General features: G+C 38.3%; 1 protein-coding gene across 1 annotated transcript in view; it reads left to right on the forward strand.

Annotated features, from left to right (window-relative positions):
* NELL2 (neural EGFL like 2) overlaps positions 1 to 15,282 on the forward strand; it is a 154,998-nt gene that overhangs the window by 31,995 nt on the left and 107,721 nt on the right. Inside the window, exons 4-9 of the mRNA XM_042792589.1 lie at positions 4,797 to 4,970; positions 5,076 to 5,172; positions 9,186 to 9,258; positions 9,432 to 9,514; positions 10,582 to 10,710; positions 11,995 to 12,097. Coding sequence (XP_042648523.1) covers positions 4,797 to 4,970; positions 5,076 to 5,172; positions 9,186 to 9,258; positions 9,432 to 9,514; positions 10,582 to 10,710; positions 11,995 to 12,097 — 659 coding nt within the window. The remainder of the gene's footprint in view (positions 1 to 4,796; positions 4,971 to 5,075; positions 5,173 to 9,185; positions 9,259 to 9,431; positions 9,515 to 10,581; positions 10,711 to 11,994; positions 12,098 to 15,282) is intronic.

Here is a 15,282-nt window from a genome sequence, read left to right on the forward strand (position 1 = left end):
TCTTTATAATCTACACTGAGCAGAATTGCTTACTGCTATTGTAGTCATAGTTTGCAATGATTAGGGTCTACTGAGTAGGATCTCTTTTTCTTTTTATGTTTTATGGAGTTATGGCTAACAAAAGAGCCAGAAATTTTTATGAAAAATCTTCAGATAAAGATTTTTATAAGTAGTGGAGATGATGATTTTAATTTATTTCTTAAGTACATACTTGTCTTTAATTTTGTTGCTTTTACTTTTCTTCTTAGTGCAGATCAGACAGCCATGCAAAACTCTTAACAGTATACCTATAAATGTGAGTTCTAAAGTTTTAAAAAAAACCCACCCTGTAATAAATTCATAAGCAGCAGACATGGTATCTTGCCTTTAACTTCTAAGATACTTGTCTGCATGCTGTAAATTGAAGTAGATTTTTATTAGTTGCCAGGAGTAAGAGTGGGCAACTACCGTGTGTATTTGCTGTGTGAGCAGGGATGCCAAGTGAGCGTTGCCAGCACTGGCTGTTAGCTGGAAGGGCCACACCTCCCTCTTTAAGACTGCTGTTGTGTATACCAGGACCACCTGGTGTTTCACCTCCTAAATCTCCAGCTTTTTGCTGTACATCTTGAATTCCAGTCTCCCCCTGTGTGGGTTTGTCACGGCCTGAAGAGCAGGACCTGCGCGGGCTTGTGAAGGCCACGTGCCCTTCGCCAGGTTGGTCGGTAGCAGCTCCTCAGTTGAGCAGATCTGCTGACTCTTTACTCTTATCCAGCAGTTACAATAGATCAGTGCTGGGCAGCAGAGAAAACATCGCTGTTTTCTATCTCAAATTTCTCTGGGGGCATTTGAGACAAATTTCTTCCTCTTATGAAGATAGGCTTAACCTTAGTCCGTCCGTAAGGGATCTCTGTCTGGTTTCCAAGCAGAACGGCTGATCTTATGGTGGCCTTGGCTGTTGCCTTTGCAATGATTGTGCATGCAGAGTGATCTATGGAGATGTAACAACCTTTTTTTTTTTTTTTTTTTTTTTTGGTTGTCATTTTCTTTTCTGTATGTCAAACATAGTAAAACTAAGCACGTATCATCTTCCTGTGAAGTTAAATCCATTTGACCCAAAGCCTGTGTGGCTTTTGGGGGGGTTAAAATCAAGTAGGCTGGTATTGATTAAACAACCGCAGAGATCATGGATGTTCACAAAGGTGGAAGCAGGTTCTGCTGTTGTGCTGTGTTTCTCATTGTGGTTTATTTTTCACTCCAAGAGCCATTTGCGTTTTGCAATATAGGTGAGTACCTTGGAGTTGTTGAAAGATGCAGCAGTGACGTTTAGTAAGGGAACTTCTTTGCCTGCTGCTCTCCCTGGGATGGGCTGGTATGGACAAGAATCTAGTGATTGAGCTGACGAGGTTCCCCCGAAACTTTTCAGTAATGAGATTCTTGGTTAGAAGACTGCAGTACAATACAGATACGGTTTCCTTTGGGAGTAAGTCCTTTAGGAACCAAGATTACCCTCTTTTTTTCTTTCAAGAGATTAGTAATCCTGAGTGTACAGAGAAATGTAGAGTATTTTTGTCACGCTAAATGAGTTTTTAAAATCCAGGTATATTTGTTAATGCTTAATTTACTTTCTCAAAAGACTCTTCCAAACTTTTGGAAAGCGCTTACCTGATGTTACAGCCTCACAGTTGACACAAGAAGCCTCACTGTGGGCAAACTTTGTATCTCCACCCATGTCTGTTTGTCAGTGCTGAGGCTCGTCCCATCTTCTGAAACTCACAAGACTGAGCCAGAGCTGGTTAAGTGCAGGCAGTTAAACAAATCTAGAGAAGTTGAATAGTAAGCACAATATTTTGCAAAAAATTAAGTGAAAATTATTCACTTTCACTGCCCTGTGTTTCAGTGTCATGATGTTAGTTTAAGCTGAAGGCATTACTGTTCTGGCTGTTATTACAGTTGCTTTTCTAGTTATGTTTTGCTGCTGCCTCTCTACAGATTACTAGTAAACCATAAATTATTCCTCTAATAATTCTCCTAATGGCTATTATTTTCTTTTTCATTTTGATGCACGTTTTCTCAAACAATCATCAGGCCTTTAGAAGATAGATGTATTTGTTAGTTTACCAAATGGAAGAACAAATGAGATTTTCTGTGGATCTCAAAACAGTGCATTGGTCACGGTTAAGACAAAACCCCAAGTGTCCACAATTTTTACACACCTTTGTATAGGAAGGTTTCCTTCCTTATTTCAGCACCATCAAATGTCAACATCCTATCCTAGTAGTTCTTAGCTCCTGAAATTTTTACAGGGATGTCTTCTTTTTATTGGGAAATCCATGTTTCTTTCTCAGAGACTTCATTATCTCACCTGCATAAAGGGTAACATAGATGTTCATTTTATACCTTTTGTACTGACTGTATGTCTGCTTGTGTAGTTTGTTTCCTGCCTGCTTGCATCTGTGTGCTGGCATCAGTTCTGTAGTTGACTTTGAAGAGAGTAGGAGCTAGCTGTTGGTTCTACCAGGAGATAATGCTTCAACATATCCATGCCTTTCGTTTTCCAGATTGTATCTGCAACTGAATGGAGACACTTAAAAGTTGCTAGAGGAGTCCAGTTCTGTAATGCTCCTCTTCTCTGTTAGTTTAAGTTGAGAATGACCTTATTTTTATCCTTGAAGCTTGAGTTATGAAGGGAGGTTATTAAGTTGACTGATGTCCTGCCACTATTGCCCATTTCTTTTCCAGCCAGGCTGTCAATTAGTTTACACTTCTTGCCAATGCAAAAATTATTTTTGGGCCATGAGGAGGTAAATTATCTCAGATTATAAAATTAACTGCTGACTCTAGTTAACTGCTTTGTTAATACTGGGGAGGAAGAAGAAATTGCCCATTGCCAGTTTTGCAGAAAAACCTGATAGTTGTTTCTGTGCTGTTCCTAGGCATGTTCTGCTATGAACCACCCTGAAGGAAGGAGAGATGTGCAGTGAGCCCAACCTCCTCCTAGGGATAATGCTTGTACAAGACAGTTTTGATTTGGTCTCATCTTCACCCTTGAAAACTGCAATAATTTTCTTTGTTCTTTAATATAGATAACCTGTTAAAGTAAATAACACTAAAACACGTGCATTCAGATTACAAACCACTGTCATGCCTGATTGCAGATACAGCAGTGAAAATAGACAAAAGTGAATTGTCCATTCTCCCAGATGTGCATCTCACCGCATACTATGTGTTTTGCCAATTGATGGAATTAACACAAAGGACAGAGACACCAAGCTAAAGAAATAGGCTTATTTTACTTCAGTTTAAAGTAGCAGAAAGAATGAGCAAGGTAATGCACCTAGTCATTACTACATAAAGCTAGCTATAGTGATTAAGAAAGATCCATCACCCATTGCCCTCCTACTTCACCATCACCCTGACCCGTGCATCAGCTGGGGAGCCCCGTCACAGCGAAGGGTCGGAGAGTCTTTCCTGGCAATTGGGAAGTCCCACGCAGGGCGTCCACTCGTGGGTGGGGTCTGCGTCTGTGCTGTGAGAGGGTCCGGCTGTTATACAGTTTAACAAACAAATCTATACAAAATGCACGGGAGATACCTGGTAGATTGACGTGCCTCACTCAGGTGTGTCCGGATCTGGCCAGGATCCTGGCACATCTGAGGAGTTTCCGTTTTTCTTTACGTTTGGGATTTATAATTACTTGCTGTTGTTTACTTATAGTTTTCTGGGATTGTTCCCAGGGTTGCATTTCATGCTGATAAGGTGCTGGCTGCTTTATGCTACTGATAAGATGCTGGTTGCTGGTCGGGGAATTCACGCAGAAGGCAACTTTGGTTTGAGGCCTATTGTTTGGGCCTTTTTTGTTTCACTATGTTGTTTTCCTCGCTCTTTAGCTGTAGGTTGCATATAACTACTAGAGAATCTTCATTTCTGTTTTTCTTTTCTGTTTTAAAAGCATTTGATGGGGGGAGGGATGACACTTTAAAATGTGAAACTTAGAAGACAAATGGTTTGCCAAGCTTGTTCCCACAAGAGTTCCAATATGCAAGAAATAGGCCTGCCTATGTATCAAGTTTGGTTATGAGGTGTTTTTTAAATTGATCTGCTGGAATTTCACTAGCAAATCTGGTGTATGGTGCACTTATGTTCATACAGATGCAATGCTTCTTTTTTAGCATGTATATACTTATATGTCTATACGTATACATATATGTGTGTATATATAGGTGCACACACCACAAATACACATACTTATTTAACAAAAGAAATATGTACACATATCAATTGCTCTGAAGAGTTGCAACTTCTTTAATTTGTACTTCTTTGGAGAAATTTGACTAGGAAAAATGAATGGGAACAACAGTACATCTGAAAGCAAGCAAAGCAGTGTTCAGTCTCAGTTCTTGCTTACTTCCCTGGTTGGTAATGGCTAATGATGTCCCTATTGCAAAACTTGATGTTGTCTTTTGTGCATTCATGCCTTCAGAGTATCCTTACTGTGCTTTCAGGATATGAGGCAATTATTCATAATAGGGTAATTATATTTCCAATCAGATCATGTTATGGAAAATAGTGTTGCTAGAGGAAAGAAATATTTGTCTTGGGATCTTGTGTACTTACATGAAAGTTGGAACCTACTGTTATGTGTTATTGAAAAGAAGGATGTAGTGCAAATCTGAAAAGTGTCTACTTTCATCTTTATCTCCTTGCTTGTCTTTGCCCCTCTTTTAAATAGTTCCTGCATGATAATGAGAAGTTGTTATGTAAAATGTTGCTGTGCTGGTAAGAATGGTTCATGACATGATGATGCATTTATGGTACAGGTACCTGGAGCTGGAAAGCAGCGGTCATCGAAATGAAATCAGGTTACATTATCGTTCAGGCAGTCATCGCTCCCACACAGAAGTATTCCCATACATTTTGGCAGATGATAAGTGGCACAGGCTTTCCTTAGCAATCAGTGCCTCTCACTTGATTTTACATGTGGACTGCAATAAGTAAGTAAAGAGTGTTGTTTTATAAGAAGTTGTCACATTTGGAACATTCCAGCTATGAATAAATTACATTTATAACAACTTGGGACTCTATTTTTCCTTTTTCAGAATTTATGAAAGAGTTGTGGAGAAGCCCTTCATGGATTTACCTTCGGGTACAACCTTTTGGCTGGGACAGAGGAATAATGCACATGGTTATTTTAAGGTATGCATTCCCTGAAAGAAAAAGAGTAAACTTAAATAAAAATGATTAAGGGATTGGAGCATCTTTCTTATGAGGAGGGGATGAAAGATCTGGGAATTCCTAGCCTAGAGAAGAGAAGGCTCAGGGGGATCTCATCAATGTATATAAATACCTGAATCTGTGGGGGGTGGAATGAAGTTGAAGGATCCAGACTCTTTTCAGTAGTGCCCACTGACAGGCTAAGAAGCAATGGGCAAAACCTGAAGCACACAAAATTCCATCTGAACATAAGAAAACAGTTCTACTGTGATGTTGGTCAGAGTAAGCTACTATGGAGATATTCAAAAGCCATTTGGATACAGTCCTGGGCAACTTGCTGTGGCTGACCCTACTGGAACAGGGAAGTTGGAGTAGATGGTCTCAGGAGGTGCCTCCCAACATGAACCGGTCTGTGCTTCTGTAATCATAAGACAGTTCTTAGGGCCGTGGTGTGGTGTTGTCCAAACATAACTGGTGCAGTGAGCTGTGTTTCCATCAAACCAGACTTCACTAAATAAAATTGCAGAGTCAGATGCATAGGGCTCAGTGTCACCAAATGACACAGCCAACAGCAGCCTAACACAGGGAAAGGTAAATGGCTGAGTGCAACAGAATTCCAGAAAATAAATGATCACATTATTCTCTGTTTCATATCTAGATGCATTTTTTTGCATATCAGAACACTACAGTCTAGGGAACTCCAATTTCATTGCCTGTGTATGATTTAGATGCCATTACAATATCTTCTCAGCTCAGAAATGAATGACAAGCATCAATGAAGAGAATGCTTTTTCCCGCAGAGGAAGAATATTTGTACATTCTTTTTGCTTACTGCTTCTGCTTTAACATGTATGTGCAGCAAGCACCTGGTGTATAGCAAGATTGAAGAAGTGAATGCCATGTTGAACGGGAGTGTAAATTTTGATTCCTCTGAGCCCATTAGGTTGTATTCATTGGTCACAGATGCTATCTGTGGTTTGGCCTTAGTCTTCTCTGGAACTGCTTTAACAAATGATGACATCCCTGTGGATGCCTTCCATACTGCAGTTCCATTTTCTTCCCAGTAGGCATACTTTTACTTGAGCTTCAAAACAGAATTGGTGATGTTGATCACAGAACCAATCACTTTTTAAAATAAGGACTGATAAATCTTTTTATTTATTTGGTTTTTTTTTTTTCCTCCAGTGTAAACCACTTTGACTATGGTTTTCACAGCAAGTTCTGTGCTTTTGTGCTAAAATCAGCTTTTGGGTGTTGAAATACTGTTTGCTTTACTTACACAGCGAGGATATAAATTAGCATCTATGACGTACAGAGTTCCAGTGGGGCACTCAGATTTGAAAACTGAAACATGACTTTGTTTTTATTTTTCAATTCAATGTGTTCCCTTTTCCTCCAAAAGACTAAGAGGATGTCTGCTAAACAAGCTGCAAAATTATATTTCTGTCTTAAATAAACAGTTGACTCCAAGAATATCAGAAAATATTGATGTACTGCTTAAACTGATCTCAGGTATACTTCATCTATTCTGGGTGCTTATAATTTAATACTTTTTTTAATTTTACCTTTATTTTTTCTTGTGCCTTCTCAGTTTTTGACTTGATTATATTCTTTTTGCCAAATCATAGTCACTGCTCATTAGGTGTAGAAAAATAAATACTCCAGTAGTGGAATGTGTTTTGTTTTTTTTTTTTTTTTGGTTTGTTTGTTTCTTTCTTTTCAAGAAAGATAAAATTAAACAAAATACCTGGAGAATTTTGCCTATTACAAATATACACCAGCTTAACAAATACAGAAATGAATAGCTTTTAAGAGCATTGATATAGCCAAAATATACTGTGCCAAGTGATTTCTCCAGCATAATAGAGTACCAATAGCCAATCTGCATCTAAAAATGTAGCATTGTTGTACAGGAAATTCATCAGTTTAGAAGATGAGGACTTTCATTGCTTCTTAGTGTTTTTGAGAGCCTACATTTTTAGATACTCACTGTGGGACTGCTCCTACTGATCTGATTTTGAGACGTCCATGCAATTAGCTCTTTCTGAAAATCAGGCTGCTTTGAGTAGATGAAATGGATTGTCCAGAGGGGTCAAGGTACTCAAAATCATTAGTCACTCTGAAAATTATTTTATTTAGCTGTATTTGATTTTGAACCTGATATTGCTGCACTAAACCAATGTGCCAGTAGGCGTATTCAAACTGAGATATGTTTGTACCTGTTTCACTTTAAGGTCTGAAGCCTGAGCACACAGTTCTGCTTATCTGATTTCTGGTACCGTATAACATCTCTCAGTACCTACCATCCAGTGGTGTGTTAATTTGAACCACCAAGTTCTTTAGGAGCCTGTGCAAAGCCTCTCATGTACTGTAGGAGGTACTGATTTGGCAGCCCGGGTGGGCTAGGTGTCACAACTCCCTGTTCTGACTTTGGGAGAATAAGAAAGAACCTGAATTCTTGGTGAGTGGTGGAGTCCAGCTCACATCACAGTTGATGTATGATGAATAAAACTCCTCAAAGAGTTGGAGGAGCTTTACTGTTGGTTAATAGCTAAACTATTTGAACACTTGTCTGTGTGTTCAGTGAAGACTGTTTTAAACTTGAATGAGTTGGACCCTGCCATTCATCATTTTCATGAAAATACCATAACTTGGGTTGACATGAGTTTGAACTTGATGACACTGAGGGGGGAAGGGAGAAGTTAATACAGTGAGCTTTTTGGTGTGCTCTTCAAAGAGGTCTTTGCTCCTGACTTCCAGAACGTGTGCTGTGGGAGGTCCTGATGTGGAGCTCTCTTGGGCACGCCTATTTTTTTTCACTGTTAGTTAATCACTGCAGCTCCTTGAGCAGCGTGGGGGAGCGTCCAGTTGCCCTAGATCGTAGCTTTGTTAAGGGAGAAAGGTAGGCATGGTACTTAAATACCCTCTTAGTTGCCCTCCAGTGACACCTACTCTTCTCTGTAGGTCACTTAGGTTGCTAAGACACCCCAGGTCATTCACTTGAGATCAAAATTCTGGTTCTTTGACTTTGGAACATCTGTACTGAATGTCCTGTATATGTGGATGAAATGTGGACTTGAGCATTTAGTTTGCATTGTGTTCTTAGTGTTGTGAAACATTCTATACATTTATAAGCACGCTGAAGCATGTTGTAATTATTTTGCATTTCCTCCAAAGAAGGAGTTTTGGAGATGCAGGGTCAGGGATGAAAGGGACATCTAGAATGAATATGATAGAATGGCTCAATTTGAAATTGCTATCTGGCCTTTGCTTTTGGAGAGCATCAAAGTGGCTACTAACTATATCTTAATGATTAAAGATGCATGTAAATTCTGCCTGCAAGCATGGGATCTATTCTTCTGGTTGAAACTGGCCCTTTTGAGATGGCATAATTGAATTTCATGCTAAACTTTCCCTAAGTTCTTACCGACATGAGACACTGCAGCTGTGTAACAGACATGTAGCTTCTTGACATTCTGCATGCTTCATGGAAAGATCCCTATTGAAATCATAAAGGGTTTGCCTGAATGTGTTTTTTTCCTGACTGAAGATTCTTTAATCTTCTTTTATTTGACAGTTATAGCTTAGTAAAAAATTTGCATTTTATTTAAGAGTGTTTCAAAGTAACTGAAAGTGCAGCTGTTTTTCAAAGTACTTTTAAAGGTCATTTTCAAGCTTTTCTGCAATGGCTAACTAAAAATAACAATGAATTCAAAACAACCAAACTCTTGCCACATAATTACATCTTGACATTTAATCTTACGTCTTTAAAAATGATTCAGTAGGTCTGTATTTGTACATCTACCTATTTTACTTTCTGTTTACTCTTCTATCATTGCACTGGGTCCAGGCAAGAAACTGTGTATTCATAAGTATTGTTTTTATCCAGCAGTTTTTCTGCGTGGGCTTTAATGTTTTACATGGTGAATGGAAAACATAATTTTGACAGGTAAAAATAATGTATCCTTTTTTTTTTTCTCTCCACTTACACATAGGGCATAATGCAAGATGTGCAATTACTTGTCATGCCTCAAGGATTTATTTCTCAATGCCCAGATCTTAATCGCAGTAAGTCTATTAATTCTTATACCATAAAACGAAAGGTGTGCTTTGTACCTACTTTCTGTCCTGCAAGCTTTCTTAAAACCTTGAGTTTCAGTGTATTGGTTGTCAGCTCTGACATGATTGAACCTATTGTGAATACACTTTTTTTTATTAATATACATATTTTGTTATTCTAGCATGCCCAACTTGTAATGACTTCCATGGACTTGTGCAGAAAATTATGGAACTGCAAGACATTCTAGCCAAAACATCAGCTAAGGTAATGTTTATTAGGAGTCATGGCATGGGAAAAGCGAGAATTCTAAGGATTTAGTTGCTGTCTTTGTAGATTATTTGTGTGTATGTGGAGATGTGCATGTGTGTGTGTGCAGAACATCCCTGCATGGCAGGTTTGTGTTTGTATTTATATATCTCTGCCTGCTGTCTATAGATACAAAATCCCAGTTCAGAAAGATTTCTTGTGTTTTAATATTTTTATAGAATCATATCTTTTAAAATAGTGAACAGAATCCAAATATCTGACCAAGGAAAGGGCTTATAGATATTCAAGCTCTATCTATTAGGCTAACAAGTCAGTAAATGAAAAAGGTTACTGTGCTTATTGAAACAAGACTTATTGGTCCAAGACTTTTCTAGACTTGAGCTGCCAAAGGCATGTTCAGACAAAATATATGCAAGACAAGGAATTAAGAATCCAAAGCAGTATTTCCCTTTTTTTTTTTTTTTTTTTTTTTTCCCCCCCCCTCGAATATCACACCAAAAGCATTCATGTCTACTGGTGATCCTAGACTAGTCTGTTTTTAAATATCAGTTCTTTAGATGTCTGCAGGAATGCTGTTACCTGGCTGATTTGATACGCAAATGTTAAAAATGCCTTGGTTGAACTGGAGAAATGGTTGCTAACAGGTTGGTTTTGAGCCTTATCTCCAGATTTGCCTCTCTACTCAGATTCACGCCTTTTGCACATAACCTAATGTCTGCAAGTAGTTTATGTACAGAGAGATTCTTGGTCAATTCACACATACAAAGGTGAGAAATTGGGGGCCATACCCACATTGACATACTCACTTTGTTTCATGATGTCTCTGATGCTAGAGAAAGTGTAATGCATTGTGTCTTGCTTCTTAATTTCCATCTCTGAATGACCGATGGTTTAATCATATTGCATTTGACAGTAATTGTTTTATTATCTTTGACTGCATTTTTCTACATGTATTCTCTCACCTGCATCCTTGATGATAAGGGGAACAGCTTCAATCACGTTTATGCTAATGTGGAAACCGCTTACAAATTCAGAACTTTTTTTTTTGTGAACTGTAAATACAGTTGTCTCAAGCTGAGCAGAGGATGAACAAGTTGGATCAGTGCTACTGTGAAAGGACCTGCACAACGAAAGGCACGACTTACAGAGAATTTGAGTCCTGGACAGATGGCTGTAAGAACTGCACTTGCATGGTATGGCTACAGTTTGAGTGGATACTCAGGAACTCTAGTGTTTCCTCTGATTAGAATTTTATTGAGGCAAATAAGAAGAAAACTTCCAGGTGTATGCCAGGTAGTATCAGCAAAGTGCTAGAAAACCTGTTCTAAATCTAAGGAATAGTATTAATAAATACATTTTTCTGTTGTTTCGGCAGTGCCAGCATGTGTAGCTCTCCTATATTTCATGTCACAATATGCAGATGCTATGCAGTATCCTTAGATATCATATTATTCCCATGCACTGAGTTGCAAATGGCTTCTCTGGATAATTAATTCCCTGCTTTTTGTCACTATAAACACAGCCTTTTTCTTAGCAAATGATTTAATCGATCCCTTGTGTCTGACTCCCTTTGGTTGCCTTTGGTTACATCTCTGTAAGTGAGAAAGAGTAAAATGTCAGGGTCATATGCATGCTCTGTTATATCACAAATGAAAAAGATGTGTTAGGTGGATAGAAGATTCCCAAAGGTATCACAACTCCAGAAGTGATTGCAAGCATCCTTTCAGGTACCAAACAATGGCATCTTTGTTATTGTCCATTCATGTAAAACTTGTTAATTCCACTTGAACTCATTAAATGCCTAATCCAAAACCCATTTGAAATTGGTGAAAAGACTGTTGTTGTCTGTACTGCACCTTAGATTGATTTGCTGCTACCTATAATTTGCTAAATGGTTCTCTTTAAGCTTAGTATGATTTTGATCTTTATATTTCTAGAGGGATATTAATTTTGCTTTCAGTGTTTTGTGGTTGACAAGGTGAAGATTTAGTCCATGGTATCAAATCTGGCTCAGAGCTATTTAAAATTCTTTGAATTTAGCGTTAAATGCATTATGTAATTTTGTCTTAGATTTTTCTTGCAGCTATGATATTATTACCTTTTAGAAATATATTGTCTCATATAAAAATCAGAAGACTGACTATTATTCTGTGAGGTTGTTATTTCACACTAATCTGTCAATTTGCTGCTGATTGTCAGAATGTTTTACCTCCAAATATATTTGCCTCTCAAAAAAAGAAAAATTTGGTCATTATCATCTCAAAAAACACATCATACATGTCTAAAAGATTGTATACATGATATTTTAAAGGTATAGTTTCTGTTCTTGTAGTGATTAAAAGAACCATGTTAAAATGTCTTTTTGGGTACTGTTAGAGTTCATCGCATTTAAAAATAGATTTTTAACTTACTGTCTTTGAGAACATCTCTGCTTTTGCTAAATATAACTACCAGCTAAGCACCTTTTATTCTTCTAGAATGGTACTGTGCAGTGCGAGGCTTTGATTTGCCCCCTCTCTGACTGCCCACTTAACTCTGCACTGGCCTATGTGGATGGCAAATGCTGCAAAGAATGTCAATGTAAGTTTTACTGTGGTCCTTCCTTCTAATGAATATTTTGAATCCTGTAAAGAAAATTAACCTCTTGGTAAACATGTCGGTGAAAGAAGTGGTCAGGAAATGAAATATTTGGGTTGAGGAATCGGGGAATTTATACTTTGAAATATTTTTGGAAATGGGTAATCGAAAGGTTTTAATTTTTCAGGTGTGGGTATTTTGTTTTATTTTAATTATGTTATTTCTTTTTTAAGCAAGGATATTTCTTACCAATATTTAAAAATTAAAAAAAAGTTATTAAAAAAAAAATCTGCAGATTTCCATAGTCTATCCTTTAGACCAAACTGCTAGAAATTCAAGAACTATTGCCTGGAGTTTGTTCTGACTAGTGCTTCTAACATGTCTATCGCAAGAAGAATGTACTTTCAACCTTATGTTGTAGTGCTAGAGATGGAGGTTCAGATTTATGATTCTTCTTCTGTAATTAAGGGAAGAGAAAACTCATACTAGACCCAAGAGACCAGCAAAAACCAGACACCTAGAAATGTTCTTTCACAAAAGGTCAGACAGAATTATACAGGAAACTGGATAGAGGTAATTTAATATTGTCATTTAAGGTAGGTGGATGCCTTTTGGTTTTATAGCACGTTGGTTTTGTTGCAAATAGGGCCAGAGAAGGGGAATTTTAGGTTAATCACTGTCTAGATGGACTATATATAATACTTCAGATTGATTATAGATGTGTATCGCATATGTGATGGTTACTTATTTTAGGCTACAGTGGAATCCGTTCTTGAAATGGAGCATGAGATGCGCACGCTTATTTATTCTTTAAATGCTGAGATTTTTCTGCATGGTTTCATCACTCTTCTACTGCTATATAAAACTTTGTACAGAGTATAGAGAAATACATAACTGGTTAAAATGACATGTTGTAAGATAAAATTCAGGAAGATGTTTTGTACTCCATTGATCTTGCTCCCACAGGAGTTTATTAATATTTAATTGTGTTAGAAGTTACACAAACCATCCCATTTTATGAAGCCTTATTAACTTACTCAAGTAGATTAATTCTAATTCAGAGAAAATGAGAATTCAAATACTATTTTTTTTTTTTTTTTAACTAGCTACACAGAATTTCCATGTATATTAGGTGGCTCAGGGAACTGGTAATTCAAGGATGTGAGATGTGTGGACTTCAAGCCTCTGTTTGAATCTTTGACCGTATTGGCCGAGTTTGAAAACCTGATCCTGTGAAGTATGTTTTTGTAATGTACTGCCTGTGAATTGAGTTGGGAGTTCTCCATCCAGATGTTAATGGGGAGGAACTCGTATCATATGACTTCTTCCGAAGTTATTTTTATTGGGAGTCATGACAAAGGTCAAGAAATGTGATGAACATGTGGACACTGACCTTGTCATACTACATTGCTACTTCTCGTTCCAATTAAGATACAGTTCTGGTACAGCACACTGAAGTTTACTCTGATACTGCTTTTTTGATATTCTTAATGTTATCGAAAGCCTTTTAGCTGCCAGTGTTGTTACTTTGATGCCAGTACGTAATTGAATTTATAACTAACATGCCCACATATAACTTTCTTGACACACTACCAGAAAAATTATTAGATTAAAAAAATGTAAACAAAAATTGCTTTCAAAAAAAGTTCCTAATTTCATCTAGGTTATTTAAAGTGTCTTTAAGAAGAAAATCAAGCAACTTTTAAAGTGGCCAATTTCCTGGAACCAAAGGACATAGAGTGTAAATTGGAGTCCCATTGACAAGGTAGTTAAATTCCAGTGAAAGACTAAAGAATGGAGGTTAGAGGCAATGGGGACTGCAGGACCCTCCCTTATTCCCCAGTCCAGTTTAGTGGAAGAGCTGAGTTGTCACTGAGTTCATATATATACGTGCCAGCTGTGTCCTGTCTTTTGGTGACTTCAGCTCAATGTCTGAACTGATTGAGGTCAGTGTCCTCAGTGACCATGGTTCTTGGTTGATGGGTCAAAGCTGAGTTCCTCCATTTGGATAGGTTATGAGAATAACTTCTTCGTTTTCAGTTCTTAGAACAGTATCAGGGAATGTAGCATCTGACTGGATTATGTAGAGGGAACACAGATGGCTTATAATTGGGAAAACAGCTAATTAGGATGTGTTGCTCAAGGACCCACTGTCTTTAATATTGGACAGTCAATCATAAATGCTGAGAAAATGTGATGCCTAACACACTGTTCTTTAGCTGTGTTTAGTATTTGTTTCAAGACAGAACATGTATGGATATTTCTGTTTTGATCCTGGTATTTGTGGCACCCCGTGCCACATGATGGGTTGTTTCTGCCAAACTAATGTGAACGGAACTGCCCAGGCAGCGGTAGCTGTGGCAGCCTTGTTGCTGTGTCTCACCCCGGCTGAGTGCTTCCCTCCACACTTCACCTTTCTTCCGCTGGTGTTCAAACAAAGCCAACAAAAATGAAAAGAGGAGGGTCTGATTTCATGACAACTGGCATAGAAAACTAAAGTTACACAGCACTTCAGGCTTTTACAGTGACCAGCAAGCAGGCTTCCCAGCTGAGAATCAATCAGCCCTTATGCTAATGATTTCTACCCACCCCCCCACACCCGGGAGTGATTGAGGATGGTTTCATTCTTCATGGCTTTAGGCATGTAGAATTTGAGAATATAATCTGAAGTGGCTTCACTTATTCTAGAAATTAAAATAGGGCAGGCACAGTCCTGTGGCCATGGGGCTAGGTGGCACTACAAGGCTAAAACATGGCACTACATGGCTCACATCTACATGGCTAAACCGTTGTCTTCTTCCCTTCCAACAGAGTATCAGCATCCAGATGGCTGACTGAGAATGGGCTGTGATCAGTGCTGTCCCTCCAGCCATGCCTGGTGTTGCAACAGAGCATGTTGGCTGCTACAGGCCAAAATAGTGCCATGGCGTGTGCTAATGCTCAAATTACAGACTGTAATCAAGCATTTTCGAGCCTGTTGACATTTACTGTTTCATTTACCTGTCGTGCTTTATTTACTAGTGATGGACATCACCAGTTAGGCTCTCCTGATATCCAGTGAAAGAGACTGGTACCTTCAGAGGGCACTTGGTACTGAGAGGGGACTGGAAGGGATGGGATGAATTGCCTTCTGGAGGTGGACATCTCTTTCCATGGACTATGGAGGGAGCCCAGGAGATTACATACTG

This window comes from Tyto alba, unplaced genomic scaffold, assembly GCF_018691265.1.
Source record: "Tyto alba isolate M040663 unplaced genomic scaffold, T.alba_DEE_v4.0 Super-Scaffold_2, whole genome shotgun sequence".
Classification (NCBI taxonomy): Eukaryota; Metazoa; Chordata; class Aves; order Strigiformes; family Tytonidae; genus Tyto; species Tyto alba.